General features: G+C 50.3%; 1 protein-coding gene across 2 annotated transcripts in view; it reads right to left on the reverse strand.

Moving 5' to 3' along the window:
• Window positions 1–21048, reverse strand: part of ACD (ACD shelterin complex subunit and telomerase recruitment factor) — a 74111-nt gene that overhangs the window by 33768 nt on the left and 19295 nt on the right. For both annotated transcript variants that reach the window (XM_073678700.1, XM_073678701.1), the window contains 4 exons: window positions 13385–13464; window positions 11907–11951; window positions 3957–4012; window positions 871–1028 (listed from right to left, as the gene is read on the reverse strand). In XM_073678700.1, the coding sequence (XP_073534801.1) occupies window positions 871–1028; window positions 3957–4012; window positions 11907–11951; window positions 13385–13464 (339 nt within the window). The remainder of the gene's footprint in view (window positions 1–870; window positions 1029–3956; window positions 4013–11906; window positions 11952–13384; window positions 13465–21048) is intronic.

The raw sequence follows: 21048 nt of genomic DNA on the forward strand, positions 1-21048 counted from the left end.
CTCGCAGCTCCCGGCAGAGAACATTATGCAGGACGGGGTGGGGCGTCAGGCGGGTCTTAGTGACGCAGCCCTCCACAGCACAGCATGGTACCTGTTGTACGTCACGGGGCGGGTCTTAGTGACGCGGCCCTCCTGCACAGCATGGTGTGTTCCTGACGGGGTGGGGCGGCAGGCTCTCCTCACTGACACGCCCCCGGCAGAACATGTTATGTGGGGCGTGCTGGGGCAGCAGACTGGCTTCAGTGACGCGGCTCCCGGTACCGGTGTTCAGTGTGTAGCGCTGCTAAGCAGCAGCGCTGTATACACTGACGCTCAATGTACAATGCTGCTACTTAGCAGCGCTGTACACCGAGGTCCCGCCAGCATCCTCCCCATACAGCTCCACCCCTCCATAACCCCACCCCCATATGACCAAAGCCCCGCCCCCACCCCCACCGGGCCATGGAAAACTGGTCTTGCTTAAAGCCGGTCCCTGGTGCAAAAAAGGTTGGGGACCTCTGCTCTAGAGCATCAGTTCAGGGAAAATGTATTAGCGTGTTGGCCATTTTGGGTGTGTGGCGGGGAAGGGGGGATTCATTGTATATAAACCAATGTCCCTGTACAGAATAATGGAGCCTAGAAACTCCAAGCTCTTTATCTTCATTTTACAAGCAGCACAGACATTAGGCAGATCATTGTGGATACTCCTATATCTTACACTGGGAGAAAAAAAGCAACTTTATAAGGATATCGTGAAATTTGCATATTGCCCTGCAACACATCAATAAACTAGATGTAATTTATTGGTGTGAGGGAAAGGACATTTTCTATCACTTATGCATGGATACAATTTAGGAATTATATAGAAACTGTCCATATTAACAACAGTACCTGGTTTCTTTTTCTCTCTAAGCTCCAAAAATTCTCACCCAGCTGTGGAACATCTTGGATTACAGATGGGTTGAGCTCCAGACACTGCTCGGCTATAGATTTCAAAGCGCTGAACTTCTCTTCACTTGCAAACATTAGTAACTGGGTCAGAGAAACATCTGATAAAAGAAAGAAAAGGCAAATCAGCTAAAACTGAAAACGGTCAATACAGTGGGTACGGAAAGTATTCAGACCCCTTTAAATTTTTCACTCTTTGTTTCATTGCAGCCATTTGGTAAATTCTAAAAAGTTCATATTTTTTCTCATTAAAGTACACTCTGCACCCCATCTTGACTGAAAAAAAACAGAAATGTAGAAATTTTTGCAAAATTATTAAAAAAGAAAACTGAAATATCACATGGTCATAAGTATTCAGACCATTTGCTGAGTATTGAGTAGAAGCACCCTTTTGAGCTAGTACTGCCATGAGTCTTCTTGGGAATGGTGCAACAAGATTTTCACACCTGTATTTGGGGATCCTCTGCCATTCTTACTTGCAGATCCTCTCCAGTTCTGTCAGGTTGGATGGTGAAGGTTGGCGGACAGCCATTTTCAGGTCTCTCCAGAGATGCTCAATTGGGTTTAGGTCAGGGCTCTGTCTGGGCTAGTCAAGAATTCAAGAATGGTCACAGAGTTGTTCTGAAGCCACTCCTTTGTTATTTTAGCTGTATGCTTAGGGTCACTGTCTTGTTGGAAGGTGAACCTTTGGCCAAGTCTGAGGTCCAGAGCACTCTCAAAGTGGTTTTCATCCAGGATCTCTCTGTGCTTGGCCACATTAATGTTTCCTTCAACTGCAACCAGTCATCCTGTCTCTGCAGCTGAAAAACACCCCCCCATAGCATGATGCTGCCACCACCATGTTTCACTGTTGGGATTGTATTGGGCAGGATATGAGCAGTGCCTGGTTTTCTCCACACGTACCGCTTAGAATTATCACCAAAAAGTTCTATCTTCATCTCATCAGACCAGAGAATCTTATTTCTCATAGTCTGGGAGTCTTTCATGTGTTTTTGAGCAAACGCTATGCGGGCTTTCATTTGTCTTGCACTGAGGAGAGGCTTCCGTCAGGCCACTCTGCCATAAAGGCCCGACTGGTGGTGGGCTGCAGTGATAGTTGACTTTGTGGAACTTTCTCCCATCTCCCTATTGCATCTCTGGAGCTCAGCCACAGTGATCTTACGGTTCTTCTTTACCTTTCTCACCAAGGCTCTTCTCCCACGATTGCAGAGTTTGGGTGGACGGCCAGGTCTAAGAAGACTTCTGGTAGTCCCAAACTTCTTCCATTTTAAGGATTATGGAGGCCACTGTGCTCTTAGGAACCTTGAGTACTGCAGAAATTATTTTGTAACCTTGGCCAGATCTGTGCCTCGCCACAATTCTGTCTCTGAGCTCCTTGGGCAGTTCCTTTGAGCTCATGATTCTCATTTGATCTGACATGCACTGTGAGCTGTGAGGTCTTATATAGACAGGTGTGTGCCTTTCCAAATCAAGTCCTATCAGTTTAATTAAACACAGCTGGACTCCAATGAAGGAGTAGAACCATCTCAAGGGGGATCACAAGGAAATGGACAGCATGTGACTTAAATACGAGTGTCTGAGCAAAGGGTCTGAATACTTATGACCATGTGATATTTCAGTTTTTCTTTTTTAATAAATTTGCAAAAATTTCTACATTTCTGGGTTGTTTTTTTAGTCGAGATGGGGTGCAGAGTGTACTTTAATGAGAAAAAAAAATGAACTTTTTAGAATTTACCAAATGGCTGCAATGAAACAAAGAGTGAAAAATGTAAAGGAGTCTGAATACTTTCCGTACCCACTGTATACAAAAAAGGAGGGGCCACAAAATTCAACAAAGAGTCAAAAATAATATTAAATGGGGTTGTCCAGGCCTTAAATATTGAACGTCATACACTGTGTAGTGGTTGTTCTTGAATGTAGCTCAGCTCCTATTGAAAAGATTGTAAGCCACTCATGGGACCCTAATGAAATGTAATAACTTGCATTCATGCAGTGGATTTTTTTTTGTCAAATGTGACAGATTCTGCAGCCTAAAAAAAACAAACAATAAAAAAAAACTATAACAAAAACTACAGCCTAAAAATGTACCTGTTTTTAGTAAATGCATGATATGTGAACAAAAGAATAACATAATAAAGAAATAAAGATTATACTGCATCACTGTAGTTTCATCAGCTAAAAAAAGTCTGTAGTTAGGTTTACCATTCTATGGAAATCTTATAGCACGTTCACAGAAAGCAAACAGTGATGAGACCAGTATCATGGCTGAGTTACCAACTGTTGGGTTATGTGCATACAGTGCGTTTTTGGTGCATTTTTTCAGCATGGAAATGGGCCAGAAATGCATTGTATACCTTATCTCATGACTTCCTATGACATTTTGCAAGTTCTGAGCACATGATCAGGAATTTTCCTAAAGGGATTTCATGTGCGGGAAAAAAACGCAGCATGTCCATTCATTGTGCGTTTCTGCCTATACAATGCATTTGAAAAAACGCATGGGAAATACTCAGGCAAAAATGCACAAAAAACACGTCAAAACAGCGTGGATTTTCCACAGCGTTTTTCCTGCCAAGGAGATGCAGAAACACTGGAAATTTCTACTTCAAATCCTGAACATGCGCACATAGCTTAAAAAAACATTGCCCCCGAAATACAGAAATTTAGTTTTCCTCTGATGTTAGAAATGTTGATAGCTGTTTCTTACTCATATTTTTCCCATTCACTGAGCTGCCGTTTTTTAGTAAAAAATAACAAGAAAATATCTTTTACAAAAAAATGCAGATGTGAACCCAACTTTTCTGGGAAAACTCAGAAAGCTAGGTGACACCCCTACTACTTTTCCATACTGTTCCTACATGAGATATCCCAGGTTCTTGGATAACTTTCCCTAGTTACAAAGTGACGTAGTCCTCCCTACTAAACAGCTGCAGATTAGCTGCTCCAGAAACAGATATACGGTAACCATTCTATAGTATTATGTATCCTGTTATTATCTGCCGGGGAATACACAGCAGGATGATACTGACCTGATAAGTTTATGTCAGACGAAGTTTCATTCATTTCCAGTTCGGTCATGTAGTTTCTGAAAGAAAATGCATAAGTTATAGGCCAAGTAAGCCAGTGCACCTCAGCCTACAGTAGGTACCACAATGGGGTACACGCCACAGGTTCACGGGATATGTTAAATTGTAAATCAAATTGTCGCCACACACTACTTTGACTCTGAAAAAATTGAAGTTGTAAGTTTACATACATCTAGGTTGAAGTCATTAACCCTTTAGCACATATATCACTACGTCCATACTGAAGAGGGCTCAGGAGTGGAGCTCTCTCCACAATATGCAGGCTGTGTTACAAAGCCAACACCTGTCTCTAACAGCAGCGGCCGGAGCTGTGCTCTGATCTCGGATAGCGGCATTTAAATGGATCGCTCACTAGTGCCCCAGCCCCCCGCAATGCGATTTCCTGGTATTCGTGGGTTACCATGATAGCTGGGGGGGGCCTACTAAAGGTGTTAAAATATATTGTATTTTTTAATAATTCAATTAAAGTAAACTTGATGTCAGGATTTACTTCTAGAAGTTTTTAAGAGCGTTTTTTCATCCTCCTAATAAGGTCTAGAAGTTAAGAGCTTTTTATCAACCTCCTAATATGGTCTTTAATGATACCTAAATGTAAGTGTTTAAAAATCCATTTTAATCGACCCTTCTCTCCCTTCGCCAACAGAAATGTAATTGACATGCCGGTGTGTGCAGGGAGAGCAGAGGGAAAAGGAGAAAAAGTGTAGACTGATAAGTGTCATCAACTTAGTCTTTGAAGTGGTTTTAAGTTAAAGAGATTGCCCACTATTGAAGAAGCCCAACTAAATAAAAACCGTGTATACTCCTGTTGCGGACGTGTCAGGATGTGTCACTTGCAGGCCGCAGTCAATGGACTGGCCACTCTTTGGCTGCAGCTTTTATTATCATTGCTGGAATGGTGCTGCTGCAAGAGCAGAATTTGATGAGGGGCTACATTTAGAAAAGCCAAGAAACTGTCTTAAGCTGCTAAAATTAACTAGAACAGTCTAGGAAGGTTTGCAAGAAAATTCCCTCAATTTGTAACTAGAAAACAGCAGCATTACGATTATTCCTGACAGGCGTCTTGTGGGTTGCGAAAGAGAAAGGGGTCGTAATGTGACTGCAAATATACAACTCGCATATAAGCGGTCATGTGACATCTGATGGAACTGTGAAATCCTGTATATAGATTACATGTGGTTAGGATTCCCATTATTAGATTACCTGCTTCATTTTATACTAGGCTCAGAAAAGAGGGATTTTTGGTACTCACCGTAAAATCTCTTTCTTGGAGCCTTCATTGGGGGACACAGGACCATGGGTGTATACTGTTGTCGCTAGGAGGTTGACACTAGGCAAAAAAAAAAAAAAAAAGAAGAAATAGCTCCTCCTCCACAATATACACCCGCCTACAGGCACCAAGCTCACCAGTTAGCGGCTAAAGCAGTAGGAGGAACATAAAATAATTAACTATGCAATGCCCAACGGGGCACAACCGTGAAAACAAAAATAGATGCCCAACAGGGCCAACTGGACATATGCCCAAAATCAGGGAGGGTGCTGTGTCCCCCTATGAAGGCTCCAAGAAAGATTTTACGGTGAGTACCAAAAATCCCTCTTTCTTTATCGCTTCATTGGGGGACACAGGACCATGGGACGTCCAAAAGCAGTCACTAGGGTGGGAGAACAAAAGATAGCCACAGACTAGGTCTCACTGCGGGCAACCGCTGCCTGCAGAACCTTCCGTCCAAGACTGGCATCAGCTGAGGAATAAGTGTGGACCTTGTAAAACCTTGAAAAGGTGTGGAGTGAAGACCAGGTTGTGGCCTTACAGATCTGAGAAGCTGAAGCCTGATGGCGAACAGCCCAAGAGGCCCCCACCGCCCGGGTGGAGTGAGCCCTTACTCCCGGAGGGGGAGGTTTGTCCGAGACGCAATATGCCTCCAAAATGGTCGAACGTAGCTAAAGGGTGAAGGTTGACTTGGAAGCAGGAAGACCCTTGCGATGCCCTTCAGGGATGACAAACAGGGCGTCCGAACGCCGAAGGGAAGCCCTTATAGAAAGGTACACACGTAAAGCTCTGACCAGATCCAGTTTGTGCAGGGATTTCTCCCACGTGTGCACTGGGGCAGGGCAGAAGGAAGGCAAAACAATGTCCTCATTGATGTGGAAAGAGGAGACTACCTTCGACAAAAAAGAAGGCACAGGCCTGAGCACTACCTTGTCTTGATGGAAGACCAGAAAGGGCGACCGACATGAGAGGGCTGCGAGCTCTGCAACCCTCCTAATAGAGGTAACAGCCACCAGAAAAGCCACCTTCCAGGAGAGAAGAGAGGCTGAGATGTCCTGAATGGGTTCAAACAGGGGCTGTTGGAGGACAATGGGACCATATTAAGATCCCATGGATCCACCGGGGGGGCGATAAGGCGGCACCAGGTGAGCCATCCCTTGTAGAAATGTCTTGATCTGAGGACGAGAAGCCAAGTTACGTTGGAATAGAATGGACAAGGCCAAAACTTGGCCTTTGAGAGTACTTAGAGAGAGTCCCGCTTCCAGGCCAGACTGAAGAAAGGCCAAAATGACAGGTGACGAAAAGGACATGGGAGCTAGCTGATCTTTCTTGCAGTGACGAAAAAAACGCTCTCCAGGTTCTGTGGTATATGCGCGAGGTTGCGGGTTTTCTGGCACTAATTAGGGTCTGGATGACGTTGTCCGCAAAACAAGCCTTCCTCAACACTGCGGCCTCAATGGCCATGCCATTAAAATCTCGTTCAGAGAACGAGAACTCTGACGAAGAATAGGCCCCTGAGCGAGGAGGTCCGGACGGTCCGGATGTCTCCAGGGGGAGTCGACGAACAGGTTTACTAGATCTGCGTACCAGACGCGTCTGGGCCAATTCGGGGCTACTAGAATTGCCGGTACTCCTTCTGTCTTGATCTTTTTGACGACTTGAGGAATCAATGGTAGAGGGGGAAAAAAATAGGGCAGCTGGAATTGAGACCATGATATGACTAGCATGTCTTGAGCGATCGCAAGAGGATCGTGGGACCGGGCTACAAAGGATGGAACCTTGTGATTTAACCGAGACGCCATGAGGTCGACGTCCGGCGTGCCCCATCGTAAGCAAATCTGATGGAACACCTCGGGATGGAAAGACCAATCTCCTGAGGTAAGGCCCTGCCGACTGAGGAAGTCGGTCGCCCAATTGTCGACCCCCAGAATGTGGACTGCTGAGATTGCCCGAACTGTGTTCTCGGCCCAAACTAGCACTCTTGCTACCTCTTTCAAGACGGACTTGCTGCGCGTTCCTCCCTGATGGTTTATGTACGCCACAGCCGTGGCGTTGTCCGATTGTATGCGGACTGGGAACCCTGCAAGAATATCTGCCAGGTAGATTGCCCTTATCTCCAAGATATTGATCGGTAGGGAAACTTCGTGGGGACTCCACCGGCCCTGCATCGTGTGGTGAAGAAAGACTGCCCCCCAACCGATGAGGCTGGCATCGGTCGTGACCACCTGCCAGCAAAGCGGTAGGAATGACCTCCTGGGTCTGAAGGAAGAAGGGCGAGTCCACCATGTTAATGACCTTCTCACATGAACAGGTAACCTGATGCGTCGATCTAGAGACGACGAGTTCTTGTCCCATGCCGACAAAAAGGCCAGTTGAAGAGGCCGGGTATGGAACTGGGCAAACGGCACTGCTTCCATAGCTGCCACCATTTTTCCCAAGACACTCATGCATAGGCGAAGAGAGTGTGGACTTGGGTCGGAGAGAAGGTGGATCCCCCGATGGAGAGAGTTTATCTTTTCCCTCGGGAGAAGGACGCGGGCAAGGGCGTGTCGAACTGCATCCCTAGAAAGGTTACGCGTTGAGATGGGACCAGGGAGGATTTGTCTGTGTTGATCAGCCAGCCTAACCAAGAGAGCGTGTTCAAGGTGATCTGGAGACTGTGGAGACAGTCCCTGAACGTGGGACCCTTGATCAAAAGGTGGTCGAGGTAGGGGATAATTACAATCCCCCTGGCTCGTAGAATGGCCATGACCGTCGCCATTACCTTTGTGAAAACCCTCGGGGCGGAGGTAAGCCCGAAGGGGAGAGAAGTGAATTGGTAATGTGCGTTCTGGAAGGCAAAACGAAGGAACTTCTGATGTGGTGCGCAGATTGGGATGTGAAGATATGCATCCTGAATGTCCACTGAACATAGATATTCCTCGGCTTCCATCGAGGCGATTACCGACCTGAGGGACTCCATTCTGAAGTGCCGGATGCGTACCTGTCGGTTTAGTTGTTTGAGGTCCAGGATCGGACGTAGTGAGCCGTCCTTTTTTGGAACAACGAAAAGATTGGAGTAAAAAACGGAAAACCTTTCCTGAAGGGGGACTGGAATTATGACTCCTGAGCGCAGAAGGGAGGCAATGGCCTGAAGGAAACCGGGAAGCAGAGATGGATGTGGGGGGCGGGACCTGAGAGATCGTGTTCCTGGCATGGCACTGAATTCTATCTTGTAGCCGGAGGTCACAATCTCCCTGACCCAGGCGTCTTCTATTGCCGAGACCCAAGAGTCTCGGAACAGAAGTAGACAGCCGCCCACCCTGGGAGAAGTCCCAGGTGGGAGTGACCCGTCATGCTGAGGAAAATCTGTTGGATCGTGATCGGGATCCAGAGGGCTTGGAAGAGCGACCCTTTGCGTGCCAGTTGGAAGTGGGCCTAAAGGTAGGCTTACGCCTCTCTTGCTGTGCTGGGGTACGGTCCTGTACCGGAACTGAAGGGAACGTCTCCTAGGAAAGGGGCGTTTAGATCTTGGCTGGGGAAGGGAGCTGCTCTTGCCCCCAGTGGCATCAGAATGGGTCTAAGTTAGACCAGAACCTAACAGCCTGGAGCCTTGAAACGGGAGATTTGTTAGTGATTTTTTGGAGGCCAGGTCAGCGTTCCAAGCCTTCAGCCAAAGAATTCTACGTATAGCATTGATATTGCTAGAGATGCGGGCTGAACAGGCAGCGGCATCAAGGGACGCCATGAGCAGATATTTCCCTGCGTGGGCGATCTGATCCACTAGGTTAGCCAGATCGTCTGGGGAAGGCCCCGTTAGGATGCCCTGCCTAAGCTGTTTGGCCCATGCGGAGACGGCTTTTGATACCCAAGTTGAGGCGAAGGAAGGACACAGGGAGGTGCCAGCAGCTTCGAAGGCTGTCTTAGCCAAGGCCTCAACCTGTCTATCCGTAGTGTCCTTGAGGGAGGAACCGTCTTGAAGAGACAGCACAGTCTTGGCCGAGAGATGGACGAGAGACAGGAGGATCCACAGATGGAGACTCCGTCCATTTGCTGACAAGGTAGTGGTTAAACGGGTATAGCATGTCTAACTGTTTCTTTCCAGTGAAGCGCTTTTCTGGATGCTCCCACTGTTTCTGAAAGACGCCATCAAATTTTGTATGGTTAGAAAAGGTGCGTGCCTGGCGCTTAATTCTCTTGAAGGAAACAGTAGTCCTGAGAAGGGCTCTCGTCCTCTTTAACATGCAGAGTCTGATTGACGGCCGATATAAGGCCGTCAACCATGTCCTGGATCCTAGAATATTGGTCGGTGTCGGATCCAGAGTCAGAATCTGATGCCGTGTCAGATCCCGGAGCGACCTCTGGGGAAGAAGTGTGAGATGCAGGGAGCATTTTGGAGTCTGGAGAGCTGGAAGATGAACTTGTGTGAGTCCGTTTCTGAGAACGTGCTCTCAGTCTGCCCTTAGGAGGAGGGGGCAGGGGTGTCTGCGAATCTTCCGTGGGAACGTTCGGAGCACTGGTGGCTGTGGATAACATAGGCAAGTGTTCTAGGACCTGCACCAGAGATTGAGATACCTTGGTGAGGTCAGAGACAGACTGGGACATAGCAACAGCCCACTCCGGAGGAGGGAGAGTTACTTTGTCCTGGGCGGCAGGGGGATCTTGGGGTGCCAGAATGGTTGGAGGCTTGCAGGTCGAGCAGAAGGCTGTTGTCAGACCCGCGGGCCACTTAGTACTGCAAAGAGCACAGGCGTAGTATGTGACGGTGTGAGCGGGACGGACCGAAAGCTCCCTGGGTTTGGGCATATGTGCCTAACCAGGAATACTGCAGAGGAGGGGGCCTGTGGGCAGGAAAGGGTGTGTGCCAGGGCAGGCCCTACCCGGTCTGGAATATCCACGGTCCCGTATCCCCCGTCGGAAACACCGGAGCAGAGGCTGAAGCGAGCCGCTGTAGGCGGTGAGGTGCTGAAGCAGCCAGGCAGAGAGGTGCTGCCGGAGCCAGGAACAGAAAACAGTGTAGAGGGGCGGGGCAGGAGCAGAGCGTGCTGCCCTGAGTGACTTATGGGAGCCGAGGCTCTGATAGGCGGAAGGAATGGGGGCGGGCTTAAGAACCCAGCCGCTGATAGGTCCCCTGGAGAACTGTGGGCGTGGCGGAAGCGTCACATTGCTCCTCGGCCCTGATTGGCCGATTGCCGGAGGGGGGCGTATACCCGCCGGTAAGAGAAACGCCCCACCCGAGACGCCCCTCGCCGGAAAAAGCGCGGGCAGATTTGCCGCGCAAAAAGGAGAAGGAGGGGGGGGGCTAGGGGGAACACCAGGGACGCCATGCTGCGGGAGACCCCATGAAGATGCGAGGAGAGAGGGCGTGGCCAGGGAAGCGCTGCTGTAAGTAAGCGACTGAGAAGAGACACCAGTCATCATCAGTAACTTAGAGATGTGACGCCCCCATATATCATCCACGGGATTTATAGGACCCGCTGGCAGGTAGCGTTGGTGTCCATATCCAGTGTTCTGAGGGGCCTGGGGAGCTGCGGTTGTAAGGCAGCAGGAATGGGAGGGATTGTACCTTTGTTTGAGGTCCCGATACCTCTTCTTCCTCTCCCCTTATGAGCATGGTCACAGGAGGTCCTCCGTGGATATGGGGGATCCTGGCTCTTCCTCCTTCCCGCACTGACCGGTACTGGACAGTGCAGGAGACTGTGTCGACCCCAGAATCTGGGGGAAGGTCACACACAGGGACCACCGTCTCCCTCCCAGGCCGCTCCGAGGAGGGGACTGGGGTGGGGAATAGGCAAGGACTGGCCACCGGGAATCACCCTGAGACACCGTGAGGTGACAGGGGATAAGTCTTGCCAAGCAGGTCCGAGAGTGGGCGATGTGGGAAATGCCACACTGCTCTCTCGGTCGCTTGAGAACGGGGATAACAGGGGACGAAGTGTTCCCTGAAGAGCTGTATCTGAAAAATAAAGAACTAGGATTAATAAAACACAACAGGGTTGGATCTGTTAGGATGCAGGTCTACCTCCTACAGACACTAAGCTTAAACTGGTGAGCTTGGTGCCTGTAGGCAGGTGTATACTGCGGAGGAGGAGCTATTTCTTTTTTTTTTTTTTGCCTAGTGTCAACCTCCTAGCGACAACAGCATACACCCATGGTCCTGTGTCCCCCAATGAAACGATAAAGAAAGCCTTTTAAATTAAAAGGCCACCGATAGTGCCGCTCACAGGCAGAAACAGCACCAGGAGGTAATTAGAAAGAAGCTTCTATTTATCATTAAAACACATTGGCATATTTTTAAAAGTACTGGACAACCCTTTTAAGAAGTGAATATGTCTGCCTGTAGTTCCCTGCACAGATGGGAGGTCGAGAGCAATGCTGTGCAGGAAAAATGTAAAAAGATATGAAACACCACAATGCCGGGATCTCTCTAATCTTAGGATTAGTGGAGAGATTGGACCCCCCCAAAGATAAAGTGATGGCACATCATAGCAATACGCCATGATGTTTTAATCTTAGAATGCTCCTTTAATACTGGCACACATGAGGGTAAGGCAAGAGGTCAGTTTCTTGGTAGTATAAGCTGAGATCTCTGAGCTCGTCTATCTATATGTCCAGTTTGAGGATGTGAAATAAGAATTGAATCTCACTGCCACAATTCCTTCATCTTCTTCCTCACTCCTGGCTCCATGTTACTGAAAGACATATAACGTTTCATAACTTCAATATTGTAATATCATCCAAGAAAAAAAAAAAAAATTAACAACGATCTAATAACAGGACAATAAGATTAAAGTAAATTAAAAGGGTTGTCTCATTAATCACATTGGCAGCATACACCACCAATGAGTGAGTAGCACCTAAAATGAAGTGGCCACGGGGAAATATTGCACTTTGTATATAGGGGGCCCTCCTTTTTACAGTTAAGGGTGTTTATGTAAGCACCCAAAAACAGCAAAGAGGAGAAGGTGAAGGTGACGTTCAACAAAACTCTTTAAGGCTGCTCACACTTTTCGAGCAACAATGATCAAAGCAGTCCTGCCACTCCTAATGAAATATTCATGACATATAATAGCAAGATGCAATCAGTATTTTTATGACAACAGCCCATTAATTAAAAGGATCCTGTCACATCATCTGGCCCTTCCAAACTGCCTCCATTGTGATATTGCGCATGTAATGTGCATCCCTAACATGCTTCTGTAAAGCTAAACACCCCAGTATAAACGTATAAGAAAAACAATAAGAATCTTCAGTCACCTTCTAAGTAAATCCCTGTCTTCTAGTGATGTGGATCGCGCAGGATACTGGTTCAGTCATCCACGGTAGTGATGCCCACCGCAGTATGAGTGATGGCCTGGTCTGCCCTGATGTCACGCCATTCTCCACGGGAATCCTATGCCTGCGCAGACAGACAGCTCCCCAGACGTGTGCATTGCAGCTGGGTGTATGTCCCCAGATTCATTTTTGTTCTGCACACACAAGCCGTACACTCAGCTTCTAATGCATTGTTGAAAAGCAGGCTGTCAGCACGCTGTCTGTCAAAGGGTGGCGTCATGTAGGGCCAGCCCAGTCCTGCAATCACACTGTGGTGGGCATCACTACTGGGATGGGGAGCGTGACTGAAGCGACATACAGGCCCAGCAGAATGATTTGTTCTTTTACTTATATAGAGATACTTAACTTTACTGAAAAATTTGTTAAAGTTAGAAAAGTTATAGACAGTATATGACCTTTAGGCAACAGAGGCAGTTTAGTAGAACAAAATGAGTGACATGATCCCTCTAAGCCAGCGGGGGGGCAGAATATTTTTTTTCTGCTAAGGGCCACTTGGATATTCATACCATCCATCAGGGGCCGTACAAATCGCATGCTATCTAAGCCCACAAAGTATGTCCACCTGCAGGCACTGGTGTTAGGAGGTAATCTTTCATTACATGTGCCTCCGCATTCAGTAGTGAACACTGCGTGCGCATGCTCACAGAGCAAGAAGAAATTAAAGGGCAGATGGCTGTCAAAATTCAGCTGCCGGCCCAAGCACGGTGGTCCCCAGATAAAAGGTCATCGTGGGATGCAAATGGCCCACGGGTCTGAGGTTCCCCACCCCTGCTCTAAGCAAACTACTTACCAGTTTAATATGTCCACTGTGTCTGTCTCCATGGGTAGTACACTGAAGTGCTGAACAGTGAGGTAAAATTCACATCCTCTCTAAAAAAAAAAAAAAAAAGATGGAAAAGCAGAAATGATGAAAATGAATAGCAAATAATGGAAATGATTAGTATAAATGTGTACATAGTAGCCAGGGCCGGCTCCAGGTTTTTCTGGGCCCCGGGCGAAAGAATCTCAGTGGGCCCCTTTAACACATACCACGATTCATGATGCAGAGATACGGCGGAGATAGATAGATAGATAGATAGAGATATATATATATATATATATATATATATATATATATATATTGTAACGGGTCTGGGAGGCGGAACCTCTGAGCTACTATACAAGGGGGCGGCCCTTGTAAGGGAGCGGGCGGCAGTCTCTGGATGAACGAACAGGGAGATACGGCAAGTGATCAGGGCAGTCTCTGGGTAAAGGGTAGGTACGACCTGTGATGGCAGAGCCTCCGGGTAGGCTAACAGGCAGATGGTAGATGTGTGCTCCCAGGTGAGCAAGCGAGAGTCTCGGGAATAACAGGTGGTCACGGCACGTGACGGCGGAACCTCCGGGCTGGCAAGCAGGCAGGTAACGGAGAAGCGCTCCCAGGTGAGCGGGCAAGAGTCTCTGAAGTAGCTGATGGTCACAGCACGTGACAACGGAGCCTCCGGGCTGGCAAGCAGGCAGGTAACGGAGAAGCGCTCCCAGGTGAGCGGACAAGAGTCTGAAGTAGCTGATGGTCACAGCACGTGACAACGGAGCCTCCGGGCTGGCAAGCAGGCAGGTAACGGAGAAGCGCTCCCAGGTGAGCGGGCAAGCTGGTCCATAGACAGACTGACCGGAGTTGTAAGGCAGACCGTCGGACCTCAGGAAAGTAGGCAGGTAGCTGATGTGCGCTCCCAGGTGAGCGGGCAGGCTGGTCCTTTAGACAGACTGACAGGAGTAGTAAGGCAGACCGTCGGACCTCAGACTGGCAGACAGGTAACAAGTATTCAGGCAGGAATCAGGCAGGTAACTGGCAGGAAACTGGCAGGTAACTGGCAGGAAACTGGCAACGGGACCTGAGGGCTGAAGCACAGGTGAGACACAGGTGCAAACAACATTGCTCGGGCACCTCCATTTTGGAGGAGGTGCCTTATATATGATGAAGTCCTCCGGCCATTGGCCGGGGACTCCTTAGGACGGCGCGCGAGGCCCCTTTAAGAGGAGGGGAGCGCGCGCCCTAAGCACAGGGGCCGGGAAGGAGCGCGCGCTGAGAGCAGAGCGGGAGGAGGACGCCGGGAAGGAGCGCGCGCTGACAGCAGAGCGGGGAGAGGACGCCGGGCACGGAGCAGAGCGGTGAGGGGAGCAGCGTCCCTGCCTAGCAGAGGGCAGGGACGCCAGCGCTACAGTACCCCCCCCTTTAGGCCCCCCCTTTTTTAGGCCAGACAGAAATTTAGCTAGGATGAGAGGGGCATGGATGTTCTCCCGGGGCTCCCACGTTCTCTCCTCAGGACCAAACCCCTTCCAATCTACCAGAAAAAAGGTCTTTCCTCTTACCCTTTTGGTGGCAAGAATGTTCTCTACCTCAAACTCGTCCTCAGCAGAAACCGGAGCAGGAGGCGTACCTGTAGACTTGGAAAAAGAGTTAAGTACCACAGGTTTGAGGAGAGATACATGGAAGGAGTTAGGGATCCGTAAGTTGACCGGGAGTTTCAATTTATAGGCCACCGGGTTGATCTGACTGATGACCTCCAGTGGGCCGATGAACCGAGGCCCTAACTTATAGGAAGGGATCTTGAGCCGGACATATTTGGACGAGAGCCAGACTTTATCCCCAGGACGGAATTGAGGAGGGTCCAGACGTTTTTTGTCAGCGTGTCTTTTCATACGCTCGGAAGACTGAAGGAGTGCGGATCGGGTACTCTCCCAAATGGAGGAAAATTTGCTAACGAGAGATTCCGCAGCCGGGTTGTCCACCGAGGTGGAGACAGGAAAAGGAATCCGAGGATGCTGACCAAAGACTACAAAAAACGGGGATTTGGAGGAGGATTCGCTCTCGTGATTATTGTAAGAGAACTCGGCCCATGGTAGGAGATCCACCCAGTCAGAATGGTGGGCATTAACGAAGTGCCGGAGGTAACTGGTCAGGTTCTGATTGATCCGCTCCACTTGACCATTGGACTGTGGGTGGTAAGCGGAAGAGAAGTCCAGGGAGACGTCTAGTAGTTTACAAGTGGCTCTCCAGAAGCGTGAGGTGAACTGTACCCCACGATCCGACACGATGTGGAGGGGCAGGCCATGAAAACGGAAGATGTGACGAATAAAGTCTCTAGCTAGCTCGGGTGCAGACGGGAGGCCTGGCAGGGGAACGAAATGAGCCATCTTGGAGAAGCGGTCAGCGACCACCCAAATGACCGTACAACCGGCAGAGAGTGGGAGGTCAGTTATGAAGTCCATTGCAATATGCTGCCAGGGGGCAGCAGGTACTGGGAGCGGAAGGAGGTGACCGGCTGGCAGCTGTCTCGGAACCTTGTTGCGGGCGCAGGACACACAGGCAGAAACAAAGTCTATTACATCCTTGTGCAGGGTAGGCCACCAGTAGTGCCGGGAAATAAGCTGGAGGGTCTTCTTCTGACCAGCGTGGCCAGCCAGTTTAGACGAGTGACCCCAGTGAAGGATCTTCTCCCGATCAGGTACTGATACGAACGTCTTTCCGGGAGGAAGACGATTTAGACTCACGGGAGCCACCTGCATTACTCTGGCGGGATCGATGATGTGTTTCGGATCTTCCTCGAGATCAGATACCAGAAAGGATCGAGACAAGGCGTCCGCCTTGACGTTTTTGTCAGCCGGGCGAAAATGAAGGACAAAATCAAAACGAGCAAAAAACAAGGACCACCGGGCTTGGCGCGGGTTAAGTCTCTGGGCATGCTGGAGATAAGCCAAGTTCTTGTGGTCAGTGTAAATTATTACCGGGTGAAGAGCCCCCTCAAGCAGGTAACGCCACTCCTCCAATGCCAGTTTGATGGCCAATAACTCTCGATCTCCTATGGAATAATTGCGCTCTGAGGAGGAGAAGAGTTTAGAGAAGAAGCCGCAAGTTACCATCCTCCCGGAAGAAGATTTTTGAGTAAGTACCGCTCCAGCTCCAGAGGAGGAGGCGTCCACTTCCAGGAAGAACTGCTTGTTGCCGTCCGGGCGATGCAGCACCGGGGCGGAAGAGAAGGCCTGTTTTAAGGAAAGAAAGGCTTCTTCTGCTTCGGGCGGCCACTCTTTGGGATTAGTACCCTTACGGGTGAGCGCGGAAATTGGGGCAGTCCGGGAAGAGAAGTGTGGTATGAAGAGGCGGTAGTAGTTGGCGAAGCCCAGGAACCGCTGAATGGCCTTCAGCCCCTCCGGTCGAGGCCATTTCTCGATGGCAGACAGTTTCTCTGGATCCATTCGTAGGCCGGTCTGAGAAATAATGTAGCCCAAAAACGGAAGCGAGGTCTGCTCAAAGAGGCACTTCTCGTATTTAGCGAAGAGGTGATTCTGCCTGAGCCTGAGCAGGACCTGACGAACGTCCCTCCGGTGAGTCTGGAGATCCGGAGAGAAGACCAAGATGTCGTCCAGGTACACCACTACGCAGGAGTAGAGAAGGTCCCGGAAGATGTCATTGACCAACTCTTGAAAGACGGCAGGAGCGTTACAGAGACCAAAGGGCATTACCAGGTATTCATAGTGGCCGTCCCGGGTGTTGAATGCCGTCTTCCATTCATCCCCTTGACGGATACGAACCAGGTTGTACGCCCCACGGAGGTCTAGTTTGGTGAAGATTCTAGCCCCCCTCAGACGATCAAATAATTCTGGAATGAGCGGAAGGGGGTACTTATTCTTCACCGTGATCTGGTTTAGGCCTCTATAGTCTATACAGGGACGGAGAGAGCCGTCCTTCTTTTTAACGAAAAAGAAGCCTGCTCCCGCCGGGGAGGTAGATTTCCGGATGAATCCCCTGGCCAGATTCTATACGCCCACGGGGAGGAGTAGTACCGGGTAACAGGTCGATGGGACAGTCGTATGGTCTATGAGGGGGTAATGTCTCTGCCTCCTTTTTATTAAAGACATCAGCATAAGACCAATAAGGAATTGGAAGTCCAGGTAGATTAGCTGGGGTAGGAGAGGGACGGACGGGATGGACGGGAACCAGGCAGGTCTTATGACAGTCTTGTCCCCAGCGAAGGACTTCTCCGGTTTGCCAGTCAAGCACGGGTGCATGTCTCTGGAGCCAAGGCAGACCTAGCAAGAGGGCGTGAGAGAGTCCAGGCAGAACATGAAAGGAGATACTCTCAGAATGCAGCATTCCCACCTGCAGAGTAATGGATTCGGTGATGAGTTGGATGGGGCGTGGTAAGAGCCCCCCATCCACGGCAGCCACAGACAAGGGTACAGCCAGAGGTTTGGTGGGGATGCGGTATTTCTCTACCAGGGACTGTGAAATAAGATTCCCGGCTGCTCCAGAGTCCAGTTGGGCTAGTTCGAAATAACGGTTCTCCCCGTAGACGATTGAAACTGACAACAGCAGGGATGGAGAGGATTTATTCTTGTCTAGGTGGACCTCTCTGAGCGAACCTAGACACAGGCGTTTCCAGACCTTTCCGGGCAGGCACGGATCTGGTGCTCCTTACCGCCACAGTAGAAGCAGGTCCCCTCGGCACGGCGTAAGTCCTGACGGGTCTTGACCATCTTGGTCTGGTCGACCTGCATAGGCTCAGGAGGGTGTACCTGGTTAGAGACAGAAGGAGTGACGGGTTTCTGAAAAGTAGGAGCTAGACGTGGTAACCTCCTCTCACGGGTGACCTCTCTGGCACGCTCCTGGAACCGTAGGTCAATCCGGGTGGCAAGAGTTATTAAGTCATCGAGAGTGGTAGGAGTGTCCCGACCGGCAAGTTCATCTTTAATACGGCCGGACAGACCCTCCCAGAAGACTGAAACCAGAGCGTCGTTATCCCAGGTCAGCTCCGAGGCAAGGGTACGGAACCGTATGGCATATTGGCCCACGGTGAGACTCCCCTGACGGAGGCGTAGCAACGATGATGCAGATGAGGTCTTCCGTCCGGGTTCGTCGAAGACTTTCCGGAAAGCCGTGAGAAAAGCAGGCAAGTTGGACACCAGGGGGTCTCCTCTCTCCCATAGAGGATTTAGCCAGGCCAGGGCTTCCCCGGTGAGATGGGACATGATGAAGGCAATTTTGGCCCGGTCGGAGTTAAACTGGTAGGACAAAAGTTCAAAATGCAGGGTGCACTGATTTAAGAAGCCCCGAGCCTGGACGGAGTCGCCTCCGAAGCGAGGAGGTGCAGAAAGCCGGGGTCCGGGGTAGGATACCATGGTATTAGTGGGCAGCGGAGCTGCCGGATTGCAAGATATGGCACTGGCGGAGGTTGTTGGTGGATCAGACAGAGTGTTCAGGCGAGTATTAACATTCCGCAGGTGACCCAGGATGGACTCCTGTTGGGACCTCTGACGGGACAGTTCAAGACAGAGGTCCGAGAGCGAGGGAGCTTGGGTGCCACCGGGTTCCATGGCCCGAGCAAACTGTAACGGGTCTGGGAGGCGGAACCTCTGAGCTACTATACAAGGGGGCGGCCCTTGTAAGGGAGCGGGCGGCAGTCTCTGGATGAACGGACAGGGAGATACAGCAAGTGATCAGGGCAGTCTCTGGGTAAAGGGTAGGTACGACCTGTGATGGCAGAGCCTCCGGGTAGGCTAACAGGCAGATGGTAGATGTGTGCTCCCAGGTGAGCAAGCGAGAGTCTCGGAAATAACAGGTGGTCACGGCACGTGACGGCAGAACCTCCGGGCTGGCAAGCAGGCAGGTAACGGAGAAGCGCTCCCAGGTGAGCGGGCAAGAGTCTCTGAAGTAGCTGATGGTCACAGCACGTGACAACGGAGCCTCCAGGCTGGCAAGCAGGCAGGTAACGGAGAAGCGCTCCCAGGTGAGCGGACAAGAGTCTGAAGTAGCTGATGGTCACAGCACGTGACAACGGAGCCTCCGGGCTGGCAAGCAGGCAGGTAACGGAGAAGCGCTCCCAGGTGAGCGGACAAGAGTCTGAAGTAGCTGATGGTCACAGCACGTGACAACGGAGCCTCCGGGCTGGCAAGCAGGCAGGTAACGGAGAAGCGCTCCCAGGTGAGCGGGCAAGCTGGTCCATAGACAGACTGACCGGAGTTGTAAGGCAGACCGTCGGACCTCAGGAAAGTAGGCAGGTAGCTGATGTGCGCTCCCAGGTGAGCGGGCAGGCTGGTCCTTTAGACAGACTGACAGGAGTAGTAAGGCAGACCGTCGGACCTCAGACTGGCAGACAGGTAACAAGTATTCAGGCAGGAAACTGGCAGGAAACTGGCAGGAAACTGGCAGGAAACTGGCAGGAAACTGGCAGGAAACTGGCAACGGGACCTGAGGGCTGAAGCACAGGTGAGACACAGGTGCAAACAACATTGCTCGGGCACCTCCATTTTGGAGGAGGTGCCTTATATATGATGAAGTCCTCCGGCCATTGGCCGGGGACTCCTTAGGACGGCGCGCGCGGCCCCTTTAAGAGGAGGGGAGCGCGCGCGCCCTAAGCACAGGGGCCGGGAAGGAGCGCGCGCTGAGAGCAGAGCGGGAGGAGGACGCCGGGAAGGAGCGCGCGCTGACAGCAGAGCGGGGAGAGGACGCCGGGCACGGAGCAGAGCGGTGAGGGGAGCAGCGTCCCTGCCTAGCAGAGGGCAGGGACGCCAGCGCTACATATATACACACATATATATATATATATATATATATATATATATATATATATATATATATATATATATATATATATATAGTACAAAGATTTCACTTCTTACATTACATGAGTGATATCTACTGTAAATTCCACAATAGCTCAGAAACCGGTGAATCGCTCCACACAGAATACTGGCCCCCATATAAGGCCCCATAAGGAATACTGGCCCCCATATAAGGCCCCATAAGGAATACTGGCCCCCATATAAGGCCCCATAAGGAATACTGGCCCCCATATAAGGCCCCATACGGAATACTGGCCCCCATATAAGGCTCCACGCGGAATACTGGCCCCCATATAAGGCTCCACACAGAATAGTGGCCCCCATATAAGGCTCCATACGGAATACTGGCCCCCATATAAGGCTCCATACGGAATACTGGCCCCCATATAAGGCTCCATACGGAATACTGGCCCCCATATAAGGCTCCATACGGAATACTGGCCCCCATATAAGGCTCCATACGGAATACTGGCCCCCATATAACGCTCCATACAGGATACCGGTCCCCTTATAACGCTCCATACAGGATACTGGCCCCCATATAATGCTGCATGCAGGATACCGGTCCCCTTATAACGCTCCATACAGGATACTGGCCCCCATATAATGCTGCATGCAGGCAGTTACCCCCCACATAATGCCCCATACAGGCTGTCCCCCCCTTATAATGCCCCATACAGGCTGCCCCCCCCCCCTTTATAATGCCCCATGCAGGCTGTTCCCCGCCTTATAATGCCCCATGCAGGCTGTCACCCCTCCTCTTTATAATGCCCCATGCAGGATGTCACCCCTCCTCTTTATAATGCCCCATGCAGGCTGTTCCCCACCTTATAATGCCTCATGCAGGCTGTC

Source organism: Phyllobates terribilis, unplaced genomic scaffold, assembly GCF_046119375.1.
Source record: "Phyllobates terribilis strain yellow unplaced genomic scaffold, ASM4611937v1 Scaffold_4__5_contigs__length_816908805, whole genome shotgun sequence".
Lineage (NCBI taxonomy): Eukaryota > Metazoa > Chordata > Amphibia > Anura > Dendrobatidae > Phyllobates > Phyllobates terribilis.